Consider the following 19,544-nt stretch of genomic DNA (forward strand, 5'->3'; position numbering starts at 1 on the left):
GGGTCCATGTTTCACAGCCCCCTTCTGCCTGACCTCCAAACCTTGGGGAGACACGGCCAAAAGCAGTATCACAATGAGGGCTGGCACGCGATGGCTTTGACCCTAACGATCCCACTGGGAATGGAGTATTGTTCTGGCCCTATTAACAATAATTTGCATGTTGTCTAATGGCCCTGGGAGGAAAAAAATAAAAATAAAAAGGGTGGCAGGCCCTGAGGGAGGAGAAGAGGAAATGGGAGTGCTGCCATTTTCTTCTGAGAACTGGCAAAATAAGAAGGCTGTCTTTCTTACGGAGCCAGAGGTAAAACTAGTCATTGCAAAATTATTTAATATCTAACTAATCACCCAGCCTTCGTCGCTTCAAGGCAGGGTTTTGAGAACCCAGGCCATTTAGCTATACCGAAGAGCTCTTTTCAGACCAGACTGGTAGGGACCTTGATCGCAGGGAACTTATTTTAGCGGGATTCCGAGTCTCTCCCAAGGCGCTGGTGACAGTGACCTTTCACGATGAGGAGTTGCTCTCAACAGAAGGATCTGAACTACAGAGACAAGGGACATCTGCACACAGCATTTCTCCATCATACTTGGAGCCTTACGTATAAAGAGCAGTCAGTAACACCAAGCTGCCACAGTTCCAGTCTTTTATTTCTTTTGTTGAGAGGAGTTTCTTTAGGGATCAAAGTGTCCTCAAAACCAAACAAGCTGGCTGTCCATCCCTTCCAAGAGAACAGGTAGTTTATTCCAGCTGTCAGCAACTGCAAACCAAACAGCTCCTCTCCCACTGTCAGTTTTAGCTCGGGGCCAGTTATTAAAATTAAACAGTTTCGTTTGTGAGAATGATGTATTTGTGTCTGCAGGGGGGAGAGAAGGGAGCAGAGAGGGAAAAAAGAGAGCAAGTTTTCTAAAACAAATCCTAAGCCCGTTCACACAGCCTAACTGCGTGCCAGCGCTGCCTCTGCCTTCAGCCCATTAAACTGCCACTGAAGCCCCAGCCTGCAGGATGTGCTACCATGCCCCAAACATCATTCTCACCGGGCTGGGGAAAATAAAATGAAATACTAAAAAAAAAGGCAAAAAATTTCCAATTGCTTGCAAAATAAATACACTATTCCCTTGTGAAACAATCAACTTCAAAAGATACGAAAAAAGGTACGAAGAGATGCCTTGACAGGTTTCCCCACCACCTGTGCCATCCAGGCTGGAGAGCAGAGGGGGGAGCTCCACCTCTCGTGATCCTAAAGCACCAGGGAGGCTCATCAGCTCAACCCTGGGGCTGAGACATGGCTTTACTGGCAGAAGCTGAATAGGACCAACTTCTAGAAAGCCACCGTGGTCCTGGTGGGACACCACCGCCCCTGGCCCACGTAGGCACTGTCAGAGGGACGTCCGCAGCATCCCAGGCCAGGTTCCCCTTCCAGCGGGGACGCCTAAGGAAGCTGAGGAGCATTCTCCAGGCAAAACCCAACGCAGCCCTGCTCCAGTTTTCCACCGCTGCATAGACGTACCCAACCATCCATAACAACCAAGGCTTTGTACGACACTTTATAGATCCCTTCTTGGATCTGCCCTCATGCTTACTGCTATATGAGGCTGGATACCGCCGGTTTTAGCATCCACTGGAAAAAAAATAGCTGTTGACTCCAACCGGACAAGGATTTCACACATTCAGTTCAGAGCCAAATACGCAAATTTTCTACTGCAGGAATTTTTTGCAGACAGCTGAGAGCTACTGCAGAAGCCTGAACAGACTCCAGGCCGGCTCGTTTACTTGCGGCCGTGATTGCCACCTGACATTTCAGGCGACCAGTTTTATTTCCTCCCTTGCCTGTGCGCCCCGCCGCCTCACTCCAGCCCCGCAAGGAGGAAAGCCTTTCCCTCACCCAGGCGTCACGGCAGCACTGCTACTTATTGCAGATCTGGGCAACGGAGAAAAGAGCAGGTCAAGCTGGAACCCAAAAATAACACGGGCATTAGGCCTCCTTCTCGGTTATATTCGGGACCTTTTGCATCCAGCAGCAGACTGGGGATTAGATATTTAGACAGCATGATTTACTGTGATTTGCCAGATGACTTCAAGAGAGGGGCTTTGGATATGTCTAACTTGAGCTGAAATTTGCAGACACTTGGAGCACGATGTAGGATTTGCTTCTGTTATGAACGAGGGAGTTTTTACTTCAGGGTTTTTTATGTCATTTTTTACTTGAGCTGTGTGCACGTTCTTGAGAACTTCAACAGATTTTACTAATCTACAACACTGACCATCTTATTCTGCTAATGGAAATGCCAACTCATTTACTACTGTATTTGAATTTGTCTTTGAATTATTTTTAATTCGTTTTTCTCTAGAAAGAAGATTAGAAGTAGGGTCCTTTACTACATTTTATAATACACAGTCCGAACATGTGATGAATATTCTTAAGAAAGGAGTTCTTTCCTTTACAGACAAAGCTGGCAACAGTTACTCCATCACAAAGACACGCTACAGGACTGTCCTGTACCGCAGAGAGAGGCATTTCACTGGCCTCCCATCCAAGGTCCTATCCTGACTTTCCAGTGACTCACCCAAGTCTCTCCAGAGCATGCAACAGGAATTTTGTCTCCTAAGCCTCAGTTCAGCAAGATAGTTAAAACTAACTTTGACTTCACAGTCAAGCCCAAAGGCTTGTTTACTACTCACTTTTTTTTTTTAATGTTTTAAGATTGCTTTTTCTGTCTGTAATCTGAACACTTAATGAAGCTTGTGAATGGAAGCAAAAGAATACATGTGCATGAAGATACTTGTTACAGGTGCATGTACTACAGCTTGTTGCTCCTTCCCCCTTCCAGTCCCACAGACGGTGGGAATGGAAAAGGAAGGACAATTTCCGTCTTGAAACACCCGATGAACTGTGCTGATACATAAAGGAAAATGCTAACATTGTCAGTTGCCATTTCTCACACTGCTCACCCTTTTCCTAAATAAAAATTAGAAATCGACACCTGAAACCGATCTGTTTAATCTGTTTCCATCACAAGCACTGCTAAACATATCCGAACAGTGGAGCTGAAAAAGTTTAAGCCTAATTTCCATTTAACTTTTTCTTTCTTTCTTCTACCTCTCTCCACTCAAATCTCACCCCCAGGTAGTTTCATAATCTGACTCACTTTGCTCTTTCCCAGGTTAGCGAGCGCCAGCAACGACAAAATGTAATGCTACAGATTTGAGTTTTATTCTAAGCCCCAAATTACCACGACAGACATTTTGTTCAAAATTGTACCTTGTATGACTTCTTTTCTTTAATTAAAAAATATCAGCCCAACTCATGATAGCATGGTGGGCAACAATACATTCCCCAGCGCCGGTGTGCTGTATAGCTAGCAAGAATATCAATTTCATAGCTGGGTTAACTGAAAAAGAGAGATATTAATGATTTGCCGCATTTCCTATCGTGTACTCAGTACTAGAGCCAAGAAGAGGAAGTTAAGTTTTGACTCTCAGTTGCTTTCTTGAACAACTGCGTGACAGCCTCTTTCAATCACTATGTGGGAAAAATGGGGCCTTTTCTTTTTGATTGTACCTGGCCCATGTACATAAATTACTCATTGAAATACCCTGAAACCCACTGAGTTACCTTTTCAATCAACAAAATGGAATCATCCTTTTTATGCTTCAATAAAATAAAATAGCAATAAAATTATGTATGCACAGAAGGATGCTGACTATTTCTTTTAACTAACTCTAAATGCAGCAATTCATAACAGATCTTCAGTCAGCACAGGAGTAAATTCAGTAACGTGGGTGCTCTTAGCAACACAACAAGCGCATTTACAACCACTTTTACCAAACACATGCAGAAGTAAGAAGTTTTCCCCGGATGGATAAGACCAGCAGTGCATCCATCCCAGTATCCCCAGTCACTGACCAGCACCAGGTGCTCTGGGGGAGAAGCAATGTAAGAGATAATTCCCTGGAGAAAGGTCTACCCTCAGCACCTGGTGATCTCGTTTCAGCAGCTGATGTTAAATTTACCCCAAGGTGTATGACTGCCCTTCCAAGCAATTTTATTCGAACGTAAGTATAGATGTTTTCCTTACCCTTATAAATACCTAAACCTTTCCTGAATGCAACTTAGTACTTCCACTCACAGCTCTCCCATGAAAACAGCTCCCAAAGGTTAATCATGCGTTGCAGAAAAGGCTGGTTTTCTTTATTAGTTGAAAACCTGTGGTTTTTTCATTTGATCTTATTTTTCTTGCTGCATATACAAAGTAAACATAACTACAATTGTCCAGTTAAGTGCCTCTTCCTGTTCTTATTGAAGTCAATGGCCACACTTTCTAAAATCAGATTTGTTTTCTTACTCATTAACTGTAAAATCCAGAAACTTGCAAGGAACTTTCCAGCAAGGGGGATTTAGCAAAGTCTATTGATACACAATAATTATGACAGCAAACTAACATTAGGATAAAATAACAGAAAATAAATTCCAGACTCTTAGATGCATTTGGAAAAGTTATCTGGTTTCATAGTCTTTCAGGAGCCAAAAAAAAAAAAAAAAAAGGGGCAAAAATAAAGAAAAAAGCCATCAGATTGTTAATGAGACTGAAAGCCAGAGGAAAATAAAAATCCCTCAAATCTGTCATCGGCATTCATGTTTGCCAAGAAGGCCTGGATGTTATCCTGCTGGGGAAGAGAAGATTTATGGCACCGCACACCTTCATCCGTCCTATTATTCTATATGAAATGGAAAATAAAACAGGCCAGTACTGCCCTCACAAATAATCAGTATTTTGCTGCCACCGAGTAACAAGTGTTATTATTATTATTAAATCAGCAGGTACGAGAGCAGCCACGAGGTATTCATAAATAAATTATTTTTAAAAACCCAACAAACCGAACAGGGCTGGGCTCCACCCTCCCAAGGGCGTGAAGGAAAATAAAACAGGCCAGGGAGGGAGGTGGGAAGGGCCGGACCCAGCGCACGCCTCGGCCGGCGGCCGGGCAGCAGCCCCCAGGACCACGTCCGATGCCCAATGCCCGGTGCCAGCAGCGGTGATGGAAAGGGACGGTCAGAACGGCCTGCAAAAAGCCAAGGACCGCCAGCCCTCCATGAAGCGGAAAGACAAAACAGGCAAAGAACCAGACAGCCGCCAAATACAAGCCTGCGTGCCATGGGAGCGAGGAGCGTGCCTGGACAGCATGCCACGGGGCGCACCGCTGCGTGCTCACCCCTGCCCAGCTGCACCCTTCACCGTAACCCCGATCGCTAAAAGGGATGGAAATGCAATAGCCAAAAAATAAAAATTCACTTTGCCGCAGGAAAGTTGTTACTTAATCAGACCTATCGCACAGTTTTTTAGCTACGGCTGCTCAACTGTCAAAGCTGCTGACCCAGTTTGCGGCTGCCCAGACCCCAGGCCAGGAGCGAGCGCCCGCTGCCTTGCCGGCAGCCCTGGGGTGGGACTGCGGTGCTAGAACAGTGCGGGCGAGCCTGGCGAGGCGGCTGCGGAGGGAGAGGGAAAGCAAGGACACAGCAAGATTGCTGGCAGCTTGCGTTAGCGAGCAGAGTGGCGTACGGAGAGCCGCCGCTTCAGCCAGCCCTGCCCTGAGCCCCGGGCCCGGATCCCTCGGCGGCGACGGCAGAGCGTGAGGCTGGCTCGTCAGCGTGCCAGGCACAAACCAGCACGCGAGACCAAAGCCACAGCAGAGGTTTCTAAGCGACACCCGACCACCGCTCCCATTTCTACATCCACCTCCCTCCACTGTCCCAGGTTCTACCCACTGAAAGATGACCCTCTCATCAGGGACGCCTGTATCGGGCACAAGCGCTTAATGTTTGCTGGCGATGCGGCACAAAGTTCCCGCGCTGCCTTAGGAAGCCCGGGCCCCGGTATCTGGCTGCTGAGAAAACGCTTCTGCTCCCCATGCAATTACACACATCATTGCATAGGTCTTGTGATTCTCCTGCTAGAGCTGTGCTTTGCCATTGCAGACACACTTGTGCCTTGGCAGAAAAAGTCAACGGGATTTTCTTCGTGGATTACTGACTCCGAATTTCAAGCTACGTACTCGAAAAACTAAGCTACTTACTGCCCAGCAGAGCTAATGCAACAGCTCAAGAGAGGCCTGTGTTAATGCAGGCACAGAACTAACTTCTTTCTCAATACTGAAAGTAAAGTAAAACTTTAATAGGATTGCTGTTTGAACTTTATGGTTCTTCGCAAGATCAAGGCAAATGACATCACCTCCATAACCGAGACCCCTGGTTCTGAAATTTTAAAGGTCACGGTCAATACATATTTAAAAAAAAAAAAAAAGAAAAGGGAAAAAAACCAAAACAGACGAGACTTCTGAGAAAATACGCGACCTAACGTTGTTGCAAGTTACAGAGAAACCTATTATAAATGAAAGGGACTAGAGAACCACAATCATTTTCTCTTTCTGCCCTAGCTCTTCTACTCCTTGCTTCGGCACAGATCCTCCGCAGAATGAATGTCTTGCTCTTCAGCAACAGCAAAAAGAAAAATATTTTGATAATATTTTGAGAATTCGATTATAAACCCACAAAGCCACAAAAACTGGCAAAGGACCTAGAAGGTGTAACACTTGAAACTGCCAACTCATTTATTTAACTGAGTGGATTTCAGATAGTTTCATTTTACCAGTCAAACAGCGACTTGGGGTTAGCCCCACTGGGGATTGAGTCGTTACAAGGCCGCATGTCGCCGGCAAAAAATCTCAAAGCACGTCTGCTCCAGCGCGAGGCATCCGGCTCCGAGCGAGGCACCATCCCGCTTTTGCTCAGGACTTATAAGAGAAGCAACGTGCTGTGCAGGCGGGTGCCCAGCTGAGCTGCTGGGAGAGCAGCTCCAGAGCCCGAAAGGGATGAGATTTCGGTTGGTGCCCCACACGTGAGCACAGGAAGGCCCCAGCATCACACCAACATCCCCGACCTCCAGCACTGCCCTGGAGGCAGACACGTCTGCCATTCCTCGCCTTTGTGAGGGGGCTATGGACCATCCTGGGGCACGGCGACTCTCCACGCTTCCTTTCCAAGGTGTGCCACCGAGCAAAGAGAATTAATGATTTACTAGGCAAAAAAAAAAAAAAAAGAGGAAGCTCAGTGATTAGGGCAGTCAACCCAGGAGGAGGGAAACCTGGGGTCTAGTTGCTGGTCCAAGAAGCGTTCATGCATTTGGCTGTAGACAGCCACCTGAGAAAACACATCAGACAGCAGGAATTAGACACCCCAGTTCTTCCTCCTCCGCCAAATGAAATCTCACCCCTGCAGAAGGAGGAGCCCTGTTGCCAAAGGGAAGGACACCTCAGCAAAACCAGCAGCCATCTGGCAGGCGAAGCCTCCTGAGATGTCGGAGATGCAGCTGTAAAGCCCCCCGCCAGGCTGGAGAAGGTCTTGTAGGCAAACCTCCCGTCACCTCAGGAGAGGCCTTAAACCACGAAGCCGCCAGGAAAAGCCGGGGCTTCTCCCCGGCTGCATTTGCCGGTGAGGATGGCACACGACTTACAACAGCCAGGCCAGAGGATGCCTGCCAGCTTCGGGACGTGGAGGGTCCTGGGAATGGTATCCCCTGCAGCGTGCCGGTCAGCTCCCCTCTCTCAAGGCAGGGGCAGCTCCCGGCTGGCTTGGGCGAGGAATGGTGGGAAGCTGAGGACTTCTGCCAGCGTTCTGGCCAGGCAGGCACTCAGAGGATGCACGCGCTTATATTCCACCTGAGGCCCACTTCAGACATCTAAATCCTTCCCCGTAACTGGCCTTAACTCTTGAACAGAATAAAGAAATGCAATAAAAGAACAGAATCCGACAAAAACGCATGCCTATCACGTTCCTGGTTCAGATGTAAATACTGTCATTTAAAATGGTGCTTTCCTGGCTGAATTTTCAACACGACGCTGCTTCTCTCACCTGGGCTTCTTTACATTCTTTACATCAAAAATGTACTTGTCTACACGATATGATGGTGCCTGTGTCTCCTTCTATAGCTCATGCTCTTGCTTTTCCTTGAACAGCTCAGGGAGGAAGCAATATGTAGGACTAGAAACACCCAGAGCTGAGCATGGCTCCCACGTACATTAGGTTGTGTGCCCAAAGAGGGAACCCATCACTGCAAGTCAAACAGGGTTATTTCCCCCACACTGGCTGCATCACATTCAACGTTCCCTAAGCCAAAGTCAAAAGTCACCAAGCGCGTCAGCCCGCTGCCAAGACAGTCCTTCTGCAGCTCAAACACCAGGCTCTAAAAAATGAAATGAAGCCATGCAGTTGTCTATCAGAAAGCATACATTATACCAAGTACCACGAAATTGCAGAGACGAGCTGGTTCTCCTCTTCTTTCTTTTGTAATGCAATTAAGATGTTATCAGGCCAAAGTACAATATTGCGGTATCCTGACCTATGTGAAAATCTTTGAAAGCTGCATTTATTTGCCACCAGAACCACAACCTAATAATACAGCCTTCGTGCAGGCAGTCCCCATCTGTTGCTTTTTCTAAGTTTTGAACAAACCCATGACACTGTGGATTGTGAGGGTATTAAAAATCCCCAGACACCATTAATAGTGGATGCCTGGTGCCTAGAATTTATACTCCCCCAGCTATATCCCCTTCCAACCTGCCCTTCAATACGCTTCTTTCCTCCTTCTTTTTTCTTGTTATAGAAAGAATTCACATCCTGAAAATACATTGTCAATTTATAGAACCGATTCAAAAGAAACAGATAAATAACAAAGACATTTCAACCAAACTTCAGACCTGAGTGTTAAGATATAGGCCCATACAACAGACTCAAAGCACACGCTGTCCAACTTACTCGCTGTGTAATGTACGCGCGTGACTAACTCTGATGCTCTCTTCTCTACTACTACACAGCCTGTAATAAACTTCTCACTCCACAACATACCGGGGAGCCACAGTGTAAAGGAGGAGAAGGCTACAACAGCCGGCACTCCTGCTTATTGCAGGAACCTGCGCGACTGGGAGATCTTGCACGCAGCCCTGCTGAGGTCCCACAAAGCATCACCACCTACAAGGTGATCAGCTACTTCAGCAGAGCCATTTATGATGCTTTAATAAGGTTTGCACACGGGGTGTGGCGTAAGTGCCAAGTTGAAGACCGAGTGCATATATTAAAGCGTGCTTTTCCACTGACATATCCTGAAAGCTGGAAAAAGAGGAAAAAAAAAAAATCCACCGCCCCATGCCATCCTTGATTTCTTCTGTCTGAAGAGGGGATCCTAAAAGCTGCATTTGCAACTCCATGTTAGCCTTTTGCTCTTTGTAACCGGCTAGAAGGTTTTGCCTGTGTTTAATAATCCCATGGCTCAAAGGTACCAGCCGTTTACCAGACTGACAGGCAAAAGCCACCTTGGGGTAGTATTTTGCCCATCTTCTTCAATGTGTACATTACAAATAATACGCGGCAGTAAATGGCATCACATGCATCCAAACCGGGGAGCTTTTGTTTATAGGAAACCTCAATAAACAACTAAACAGCTATCGATAAGAAGCATCTATTCCTTTTAAAGGCAGTCAGTGTTTATAGTCCGAGTTTCTTGTATTTCTAACCGTCGAGAAACAGCTCCAGCACTCACCTCATCTGGCCAATCACGCCTAGGAACACCTGCCCTTTCACGTTCTTGGTTTTATTCATTATTTATGTTTCTCTTTACACAATACACCCGCAGGACAATACATCTCCAGCATGCTTACGGATTTAATCCAAAGCTCACTGGAGTCAACAGAATGACTTCACTGGCTCTGGAGCGAACCGAGGGCCCCAGCTCCGCTCCCAGGCTTCCAGCCTGAGGAGGGACTTACGCACAAGTTAGGCATCCCAGCCCAGAAGTGCGATCGCAAAATCCCTAACCCTTTAGCTGCTCGTCTTTTAACCAGCCAAGGTCTCCAAAAGCCTGAACTGTTTGCAGACTGTTTTTTTTTCCCCAGTTATCTGTTTAATAAAAAAACCCACCACCACCAAACCCACTGTAGCGACCCATGAAATAAGGGATCAGGGCATGGGTCTCCCTCTCCCAGCTGTGATGCCAACCACCAGGCACCGGAGTCATTTTATGTGTGTGCGTGGGGGGTGTGTGTGTGTGTATGTATGTGTCTGTATATGTATGCTTATATGTATATACATATGTATATATGTATATAAATACACGGGCACACACATGCACGCGCACACACATTTTTTGCTCCCCCTTCTGGCCCCATGAGTCTTGAATTTTTTTTCTTCTTGGTGGAAGCAGGGGAGAGCAGGAGAATGATCCTGCCTCCAACGTGACTTGCAGCCAGGGATCTGCAGCACTCCTCTGGGAGGTGCGCGGTGTGGATTCCTGCTGAGAAAAGGGCCCCAAAGCCTTACTCCCTCAGTTAACGACAGCACATAGATGTCCTCTGGATCCCTAGACATGTATACCCTTTAGTCAGGCGAGTTGAGCAGCGGGAAGGCAGCATCCTCATTTTTTTAACAGAGATGGTCAATGCGGGTGGCACGTTACCGAGGCTAACACTGACTTAGCAAGAGACCCAATGCTGAGAATTTAATGTGGTAATGCTTCACAAACACGGGGCTTGCGCACCATGTTAACTGGGAAATATATACTGTACTTTACATTCCTTTCCACACGCCTCTTAAAGGTGTGCTGTGTAATTGAGTCAGCTCTCTGATTTCACAGGAGACCCGACCTGAAATTGCCAGTCTCCTACCTAGCAGACCTCCATTTCTAGGTGACCTACGCCAGCTCTCAGCCCATACGTGAACTTTCTTCTTCGGTATAACTCTTACTGTTTCTTCCCTCAACACATTAATATCATAAGCTTTACACATACAACAGGTTTGGTTTGCGGGAGAGCGGCTGGGACCACATTTTGTTACAGTATATCAATTAATAGGGGAAAAAAGGAAAGAAATACCCTTCCAATTTCAATGCGGTTGTTTATTTTGGAAAGAGAGAGGGAGAAAAAGGAAAGGCTTTTGATTGACTACCAGTGAAAAGCTGTCCATTTTCCACAAGTGGAAATCTTCCCTTTCTGGACGATGCTGAAGCCAGCCCCAGCCAGAGGTGATCTCTACCCCAGAAACACAGTCACCCGTTGGATCCCAACAAATACTCATTTTCCAGAACAACCCCACGGGCACGGCTTCTGGCACCTTTGTTTCATCTCAAGACAAAGACAGATTTTTCACACTAGACGTATCCCACACTGTAAAACCCCGTTGCCACCACAGCTGTAGACGCCGGCACCGACGGCCACCTGCTCGCCTGTAGCACCGGGATCCCGTGTTCGTCGCGCGCCTGCCTGGCACGTCACCCCTCACAGGCAGGGATGCCTGCACACACACACACGCTGTCCCTGTTGCCCCCGTGCCTGGGAGCTGCCGCGACGTGGCAGCCCCCGGCAGCTGGACGGGCGCCTCCGCTGCCCCTTGCCGCCCCACCGCAGGACCCTGCCTTGGCTGGGGCTGGGGCTGCCAGCAGGCAAGGGTGGCTGGGGGTAGGAGAGCGGAGCCCTCTGATGAAGAAGGTGCTTCGCTCATCCTTTTTGCTCCCGAGTTGTAGCTGCTCCCCCCATCCCAAACCACTCCACCGTAACACCACGACGAGGCGAAACTCGACAGCCGGCAAAAGGCCTACGCTGTTTCAGCACGCGCCAGCGCAGACGCCCCCCCAGGCAAACCTTTTGCTTCCCCCACCGCGAGTGCAACCCCCCCCAGGCGCTGCCCACCCCAGAACCCCACTGGCCGCGGGCTAGAGCCGGGAGAGGGAACGAGCAACTGGGGGGACGTACCCAGCCTCCGTTGTCCTGGATCCAGTTGTGCAGGTGCCGGTTCAGGTACTCGGTCATCCAGGCGGCGATGCTGTCCACGAGGGGAGACATCTCCCGGTTGACGCTCTCCACGCACATCACGCCGCCGAACTCGAAGAAGGCCACGATCCTGCCCCAGTTAACCCCGTCTCGGAAGAGCTCCTCCACCACCGCCACGAAGCGGCCCCTGGCCGTGAAGGGCGTCAGGTGCAGCTGGCCGGACATTTGGGCAAAGTCCCTTTGGTAGCGGCGGGAGAACTCGTCCCCCGCCTGGCGCAGGGCGAGGTGGACGACCTGGGGCACGGGGTGCAGCCCCTCGGCCGGGGGCACGTGGCTAGCAGCAGCCGAGCCGGGGGGCTCGGGGTGCGGAGACACCAGCCCAGTGTGATCAGAGGAAGTCCCAGCAGCAGCAGCAACCGCAGCAGCAGCAGGAGGAGAGAGACCTGGAGGCAGGGGTGCCCTGTCCTCGCCGGCAGCCCAGTCGTATCCCCTCTGCGAGAGTTTATAGTGGATGTACTTCAGCACTATCTCCCGGTTATCGTAGCCTCTTCTCCCCGGATGAGCCATAATTCCCAAGAGGAAGCAGCAAGAGGAAGGGAGAGAGGAAGAAGAGGAGCAGGATGAACCCAAAAAAGTAAAGCAGCCAATAATAATAAAATTAATAACACCAAAAATTATAATCCAGTTACTGTATCGGGCACGGTTTCATTCATGGTGGTGTGGGGGAGTTCTCAGGGTCTCGGAGGGACTTTTGTCTTCTCAGTGTTTCCTCCTCGGTTTGAGATGCACGGTATAAATAGGGATTAAAATGCTGTGAATACTTTACTTCCAGGTGCACATTTATTACTTATTATAAATTTACTTTAGGACCATTTCCTCCTCGGTGTTGAAATACATCTTAAAAAATATTATACCGATTCAAAATCAGGTGCATTTTCCCCTAGGTGCTGAACTACCACGGACACGAAGGAGCGGACGAACACACACCGTAAAAGCTGCAATTTGATACGATTTGCTAAACAGCCTTGGATGAACGTTAATCCAACGCACTTTAAGCTAGAAACCTCAACACTGCTTTTTTTTGTTACGTTACACAAACTAAATTTCCTCTGTAAAGTACTTACTTGGACTATAAATATATTCCTCTGTCAAGTTTCCTCTAAAAAAAAAAATAGCAACGACAAAACCCAAACATCACAAGTCTTCAGAAACGTTAAGTTCTGGCCGCTTTGATGCTTCAAGTCACCAAGGGGATGGGAAAGGGACAAAAAAAAAAAAAATCTCTACGATTTCAAATGTTTTTTCCCAGACTCCTGTTTAACAGACATCTCCAAAGATGTGTCAAAGCTCAGAAAATCCCGCCTCGCAGCCCGGGAAGGCGAACAACCCCAAAGAGACGGAAAATCCTGGAGACCAGATGAACCACATTTGAATCCAAGCTCTCGCAGAAGTGCTCCGTTTTTCCCTCCAGTGCAACGTACGGACATATGCATTTACGTAGTTTCATTCAGACACCGATCGCAGGAGCCCGGTGCTTCCACACACACTCACGCACACACCAAAAAAAAAAAAAAATTAAAAAAAAATTTAGGTAATTAATTCTTTTTCACGAGGAAGAGCGTAAAAACAGTAATAAAAAATAAAAATAAAAATAAAGAAGGAAAATTGCTTTTGACTGTGGCTCCGGGGAGAAATGCCATTTCCCGAGCAGCTTTGTATCGGAGGAGGAAGAGCCCCCGGCGCTGCCGAGGAGGGGCGCGGACGGGGCGTGTGTGCGGTGTGACTGGTGCCGATGGGGACCGCGGCCGCGGCGCCGCTGCCCGCCCGCCCGCCCGCGCAGCCCCGCGCACCCCGCCGGCTCCGGGCGGCTCCTCCGGGCGCTCCGCGCTGCTGCTGCCGGCGGCGGCGGCGGCGGCGGCTCCGGGCGGCTCCGGGCGGCGGCGGCGGCTCCGAGCGGCGGCGGCGGGCGCGGGCGGGGAGCTCTCCCGGCGGCGGCGGCGGCGGCGGAGGGGGGGAGCGGAGCGGAGCGGAGCGGAGCGGAGCGGCGCGGCGGGGGCGGGGAGAGGCGGGGAGGAGCGGAGCCCGAGGGGGAGGCTCCGGCCCCGGCCCCGCGCGGCGCAGCCGGGCGCGGTGGTTTCCTAGAGCTCCGCCTCACGCTTCATTCAAGAAAAGGGGGAAATGGGGAGGGGGGGTGCTAAAAAAAAAAAAAAGGGCGGCGGGGGGAGGCGAGCAGCCCCGCGCAGCCCAGGCCCGCCCTCCATCGCGGCGCGGGCCTGGGGCCGGCGGCGGGGCGGCGGCGGCGGGGCGGAGCGGCGCGGAGCGGCGCGGGGCGGAGGGGCGGCACTCGGGCCGCGGGTGGTGCTGGCGGGCCGCGCCGCCGCCCGCCCTCCGCCTCCGCCGCCGCCTCCGCCTCCGCGGAGGAAGCGGGCGGCGCAGGCAGGCCGGCAGCGCGGCGGGTGGCTGCGGGCTGCCGGCCCTCGGCGGGGGAGCGCCCCCGCGCCCCGCTCCGCGCCTCTGCCGCCCCGCGCCGTGCGGCAGGCGTGGGGCTGCTGCAGCTGCGCGGGTTTACTTAACAAACAGTACTTTAAAAAAGATAGAATGGGGGGCGGAGAGGAGAAAAAAGCCCCAATCACCCTTTTAAAACGAAAAGTGGCCCGGTGTAGGCGGACAGGGGCTTCAGGCGGACAGGGGAGGGGGGGGTCAGAGCGGTCTGCCCTGGCAGCAGCCGCTGCGCGGCCGCGGAGCCCCTGCGGGGCCGGGGAGAGGCCGGGGAGAGGCCGGGGCCCCGCGCCGCCTCTGCGGGTGGCCCCTCCGGCGGCAGCCCGGGCGGTGCGGGTCCCGCACACCTGCTCCACAGACGCCGCCCGGTCGGTTTTCAGGCGTGCCCGTGGGACAGGCGGGGAGTTGGATTTGGGGTCGTCTTGCAGAAACGGGGCTCGGCGCCCGGCCTGAAGATTTTTAGATTGAACAGGGGGGGAACCGAACTGTTCGGAGAGAAGGTTAATCTGGAGCTTGACCAAAGAAGCGGAGTTACCTTCCAAGTAGGTTAAACCCACAGCGCTGGGAAATGGTGATGGCTGAGCCCCCCTGCTACCCCCACGGGCGACATCAGGGCAGGTACGAGCGATGCTGGGCCAGCCCCGGCTGAAATCGGGAGCCATCCCAGGGTGAAGCCCAGTGAAGCGGGAGCAGGAGATCCCCAGCACCGTTCTCTGTTTAATATGAGGGGGAAAAAGAGAAGTTTGATAAATTCTCTCAATTTTTGTCCATCTGAGGGCGACTGGGATAATAATCTCATGTATAAACTACCCTGAACCTAAAAGGATGACAAGGCATGAATTAAGCTGTGAATGTGAGCGGGTTTTGACAAGGGGCACAGGGAATGAATGCTGCCCTCCAAGTCTCCGTTTTCAGGCTCACGTTTCCTTCACACGCTGACCCATCACGCCTGGTTCACAGGCTGGCAGCTCCCCTGCTTGAGGAAAAGGCACTGGAGCGGGGGGGTGACCAGCCTTTGCTCCATCCAGAAGAAGGGGAGGGAGGTCCTGGCATCCAAAGGGGAAGGATTCCCCATGCGCTAACAGAGCGCGCTCGTGCCCCGGGGGATCCAGGGATTTGTTTCGAGGCCGCACCAAGGAACTTGTCTCTAACGTGTACAAACCAGCGCCTTTCCAGGCACCTGGAGAGGCGTTCAGGATGTTTAATCGTTCCGGCGTCTCTTACTTAGGGGGGCACGGGAACGCGCCCGGCACCATACCTACTGCCAGCGTTTTCCACCTCCCTGCCAGCGCTCCTCCCCTCTCCCCGTCGGGGAGCCGAGCACATGCAGACCCCGAGAGGAGCGATGCTCCCGCTGGCCGAGGCTGCGGGGGCGGCAGGCGGTGCGGAGCGGCGCGGAGCGGTGCGGAGCGGGGGCCGCCCGCGCCCTTCCCCGCCGGCAGCGCCTCCCCGGCGGGCGGCTGTTGCCACCCAGCGGCCGCTGCTCGCCCCGGGCGCGGCGGCTCAGCCGCGGCAGCCGGGACCCCCCGCCCCGTCCCTGCAGGCCTGAAAGAGCGAAGGGTTCACCCGCCTCGCACGCGGCCGGGGAATTAGGGGAGTAAGGCGGTGCCCCCCTCCCCCGTCTCGCATTTACTGCCGCCTGCTGATGTGTACAACGGGGCTGGCTGCGGTTGGTTGTGTTCTAGGGGAGTAAGAGGGACACAGGCTGCAGGACCGCAGGTGAAATGAAGTCAAAAGATGGACGATGCTCTACGCAGCCATGGGCTAAGGCTGTACCCACCAGGGCATGCGTGTAACTCACGGCATGCTTAAATGCTGGAGCGCAAACGCGCCTGATCTCTGTCTGTCAAAAAGCCTTCAGAAATCAAGGCCTTTGTGATGCGCTGAGGGATTGCTTCTCATGGCAGAAACGTAGAGAAGCGATCTGTCAGCCAAGTAGAATCACCGCCTTTATATTCTTGCATCAAAAGAAAAAAAAAAAGGGTCTCTGAATATAGAAAGTAATCTGACTTTTCCATGTAACATGCTATGATTTAAATGGAACAAGTGGTACAGAAAATCTGAATAGCCACAACCAAACAGGCTGCTGATTCAGTCCATCACTGTGCTAGTGACTAAATCTAAAATAGTTGGTCCCGCAACTGAAAATACATCAGACGCAGATGTTAAGTAACACAGGAAAACTGTCTGGGTAAGCGGCACAACAATGTCATAGCAGGATTGGTTTTAAAGCCCAGAGGATAAATCGGTGTGGGATTAATACAGAAAACAAAGATGCATGTAAAATTGATGGACTTTTGTAAGGAGAAAGTGAAAATACCACTGATTTTGCTTAGGGTATTTAAATGTATTTTGTATGTGGAAATGGAAGTAAGATCAACTAAACGAACAGAGTGTACTGAGGGCATATAATCAGTAAAATAAAATAGTTTCAGAATTGATAACTGATTTTTGATAGAAAAAGGTATGACAAAACTTTATGAGATACTCTGTTTGGAATGGATTTAGTAATGATGCTTTTTCCCCACCAGCTCTGCATTCAGCGCTTTGCTATAGGAATGACAGATCCCAGCCTTTTTAAAAGTTTAATAGGAAAATAGCAGTCATGGTTCACAAGAGAGCTTGTTAATAGCAAACACAGCTGAGACTGTACCAAAAAAATGAAAAACACAAGAGAAAATCCTAGGAACTGTTTGCTTTAAGCAAGGGTATTAGGGATGAGTCATGGGAAACAAAAACTGTGCCTTGAAGAATGACAAATTGGGACTCTGTAAAAAGGCAAAACAGAATTATGTGCGTTAAAGAGTCTTTCTTATTCTTAATGTAATGTGTCCAATGCATTGCATCTGACCTGCATTTATGGCTGTAATTGAAGGGAGCGGCATCTTAAAACCAGTTATAATGCTACCTGAGTGGGTGATGAGCATCTATTAAAGTGTCACAAGTTTGCATCACAGTACTGCTTTTTACCTTGTTTGTTTGTTTGAGCTCAGAGGGATAAAATGACAGTTAAAAAGACATCCAAACCAAAGGCAATACGCCTTTGGGGGTAGATAGAACAAACTGGCAAGAGAGGCTCAGGATTTATCAAGGAACATGGAATGAGCACCTAAAGTCAGCTAAGAAATTGTTACAGTGCTTTTAGATAGCAGAATAACACGCCAACTACTCAAGATCTGATCCTGCAAATCCTTCCACACACACATTTACCTTTATGTGAGTTGGCCCGCCAAAGTTAATCAGACTAATAAGAAGAATGAGCTGCATAAAGAATTGGAACTCAGTTAGGAAGACAAAGAGAAGCTCATGTGAAAAAAATCTCCCTTGACAATTACAGAGGTAGGAGCATTGACAACAGGCATCGGTCAGGTCTGGCAGTGTGAAGGACAGGTTATTTTTGTGATGCGGCTTTCTTATCCGTGCTTGGGCAACTGACCAAACAGGCAGGATCCTGCAAAGCCTGCTGTTTCTTTGATAGCTTCCCAGATGCCCCATGTACAGTGGGTGCATTATTAACAAACACTCTAGAAAAGTTCTTTGTGCCTGGCCACACCGAACTTCCTGACAATCTGAAAGTGGACACCTTTTCCCTGTACCTTTGTATTAACATCAACAGAAGTTCAACAGCAACCCTGGTTCCTGGTAACCTGCCCACCCTTTTATTTCCTTGGCTCACGAGCAGGCAAGTTGGAGAGAAGCAAGCTATTGTTTAAAGCCCTGCCTGAGCGGGCACGAAACAACTGGGGTGTATGTTTGCACCGTGTGTCAGCACTCGAAGTGAGCAAGGACGTTGCCACATCTCTTCCTGTAGATCTGCGAAGAATTTCTACTCTAGAACAAATCAAAACAAAAAAAACCCAACCCCCAACAAAAAACTAAATTTGAGTAACCCAAAAGTAGTTATTTAGAGTTGTATAGGCAAATACTATTATGACAACCAAAGAAGTCCTTTGCCTTATGATGTTCTAGCACAGCTTAAATACTGGGTTTATTGAAAGAGTCCGCTAAGATTGTGCCCACGGGTGAGGAATTTGCACATACGAAAATTAGCAGCCAATGGCACTGTAAATGCTTGTTGGTGCTATGTCCATTGAGGCATTTGTCTGTGCTACCCATGGCCATGCTTCATCTGGGTTCCTCTGTTCAAGGCATTCAGTGCTTCTTCCTTCCATGCCAGCATGTATTTGCTCTGCATGCCTTTGTGCCTGCAAGAGCTTTCTAACTTGCCCTGACTAAAACTAACCACCAACCGCATGATCTTTCATTTTTGTTTCTGTCCATGAGACCACGAGACCCACAGACCTATGGTATCTCTGCCACGCTGCATGAAACGACTTGAAAACAATGCTCTTCTAGAGACTTGAATAGAATCATAGAATGGTTTGGGTTGGAAGGGACCTTAGAGATCATCTAGTTCCAAACTCCCTGCCATGGGCAGGGACACCTTCCACTACACCAGGCTGCTCAAAGCCCCGTCCAACCTGGCCTTGAACGCCTCCAGGGATAGGGCATCTACAACAACTCTGTGCAACCTGTTCCAGCGCCTCACCACCCTCATGGTGAAGAATTTCTTCCTCATACCTAATCTAAATCTACCCTCTTTCAGTTTAAAGCCATTACCCCTTGTCCTATCACTACACGCCCTTGTAAAAAGTCCCTCCCCAGCTTTCTTGTAGGCCTCCTTCAGGTACTGGAAGGCTGCTAGAAGGTCTCCCTGGAGCCTTCTCTTCTCTGGGCTGAACAACCCCAACTCTCTCAGCCTGTCTTCACAGGAGAGGTGGTCCAGCCCTCTGATCACCTTTGTGGCCCTCCTTTGGACTCGCTCCAACAGGTCCATGTCCTTCTCACATTGGGGGCCCCAGAGCTAAACGCAGTATGCATGTGTGCACATAATTCTCTGCTATCAACTGCACAACACCATTTATTGCTAAGACTGTCTCATCTGTTTTGCTCAACATGTTGCCCAACATCGCTATCTAGGTGGCAGCTAGGTTCTGTCTTATCAAATGCTTTAAAAAAGTTTTCTGCATGTGGAAAGATAGGGAAAAGTAGCACCCATGAAGCCTGGATGTGTATTTTCCTCATTTTTAACCAGGACAGTGGCAGGTTAACCTGAACAAACTTCTTCAGAGTGCATTCCTGAAATGGAAGATTGCCTTTCATCCTGCCGGTGTTGCAAATGCTACAGGTGTGGAGTGGACCTTTTTTGGCTGGAAGTGCTTGCAGAGCACAGAAT

The 19,544-nt window shown here is 49.9% G+C and overlaps 1 protein-coding gene across 2 annotated transcripts in view; it reads right to left on the bottom strand.

Moving 5' to 3' along the window:
- The window catches only part of BCL2 (BCL2 apoptosis regulator), a 90,390-nt gene extending 78,014 nt beyond the window's left edge, over positions 1-12,376 (bottom strand). For both annotated transcript variants that reach the window (XM_059815602.1, XM_059815601.1), the window contains exon 1: positions 11,792-12,376. In XM_059815602.1, coding sequence (XP_059671585.1) covers positions 11,792-12,376 — 585 coding nt within the window. The remainder of the gene's footprint in view (positions 1-11,791) is intronic.
- Between the last annotated feature and the right edge of the window lie 7,168 nt (positions 12,377-19,544).

This window comes from Gavia stellata, chromosome 3 (genome assembly GCF_030936135.1).
Source record: "Gavia stellata isolate bGavSte3 chromosome 3, bGavSte3.hap2, whole genome shotgun sequence".
Classification (NCBI taxonomy): domain Eukaryota; kingdom Metazoa; phylum Chordata; class Aves; order Gaviiformes; family Gaviidae; genus Gavia; species Gavia stellata.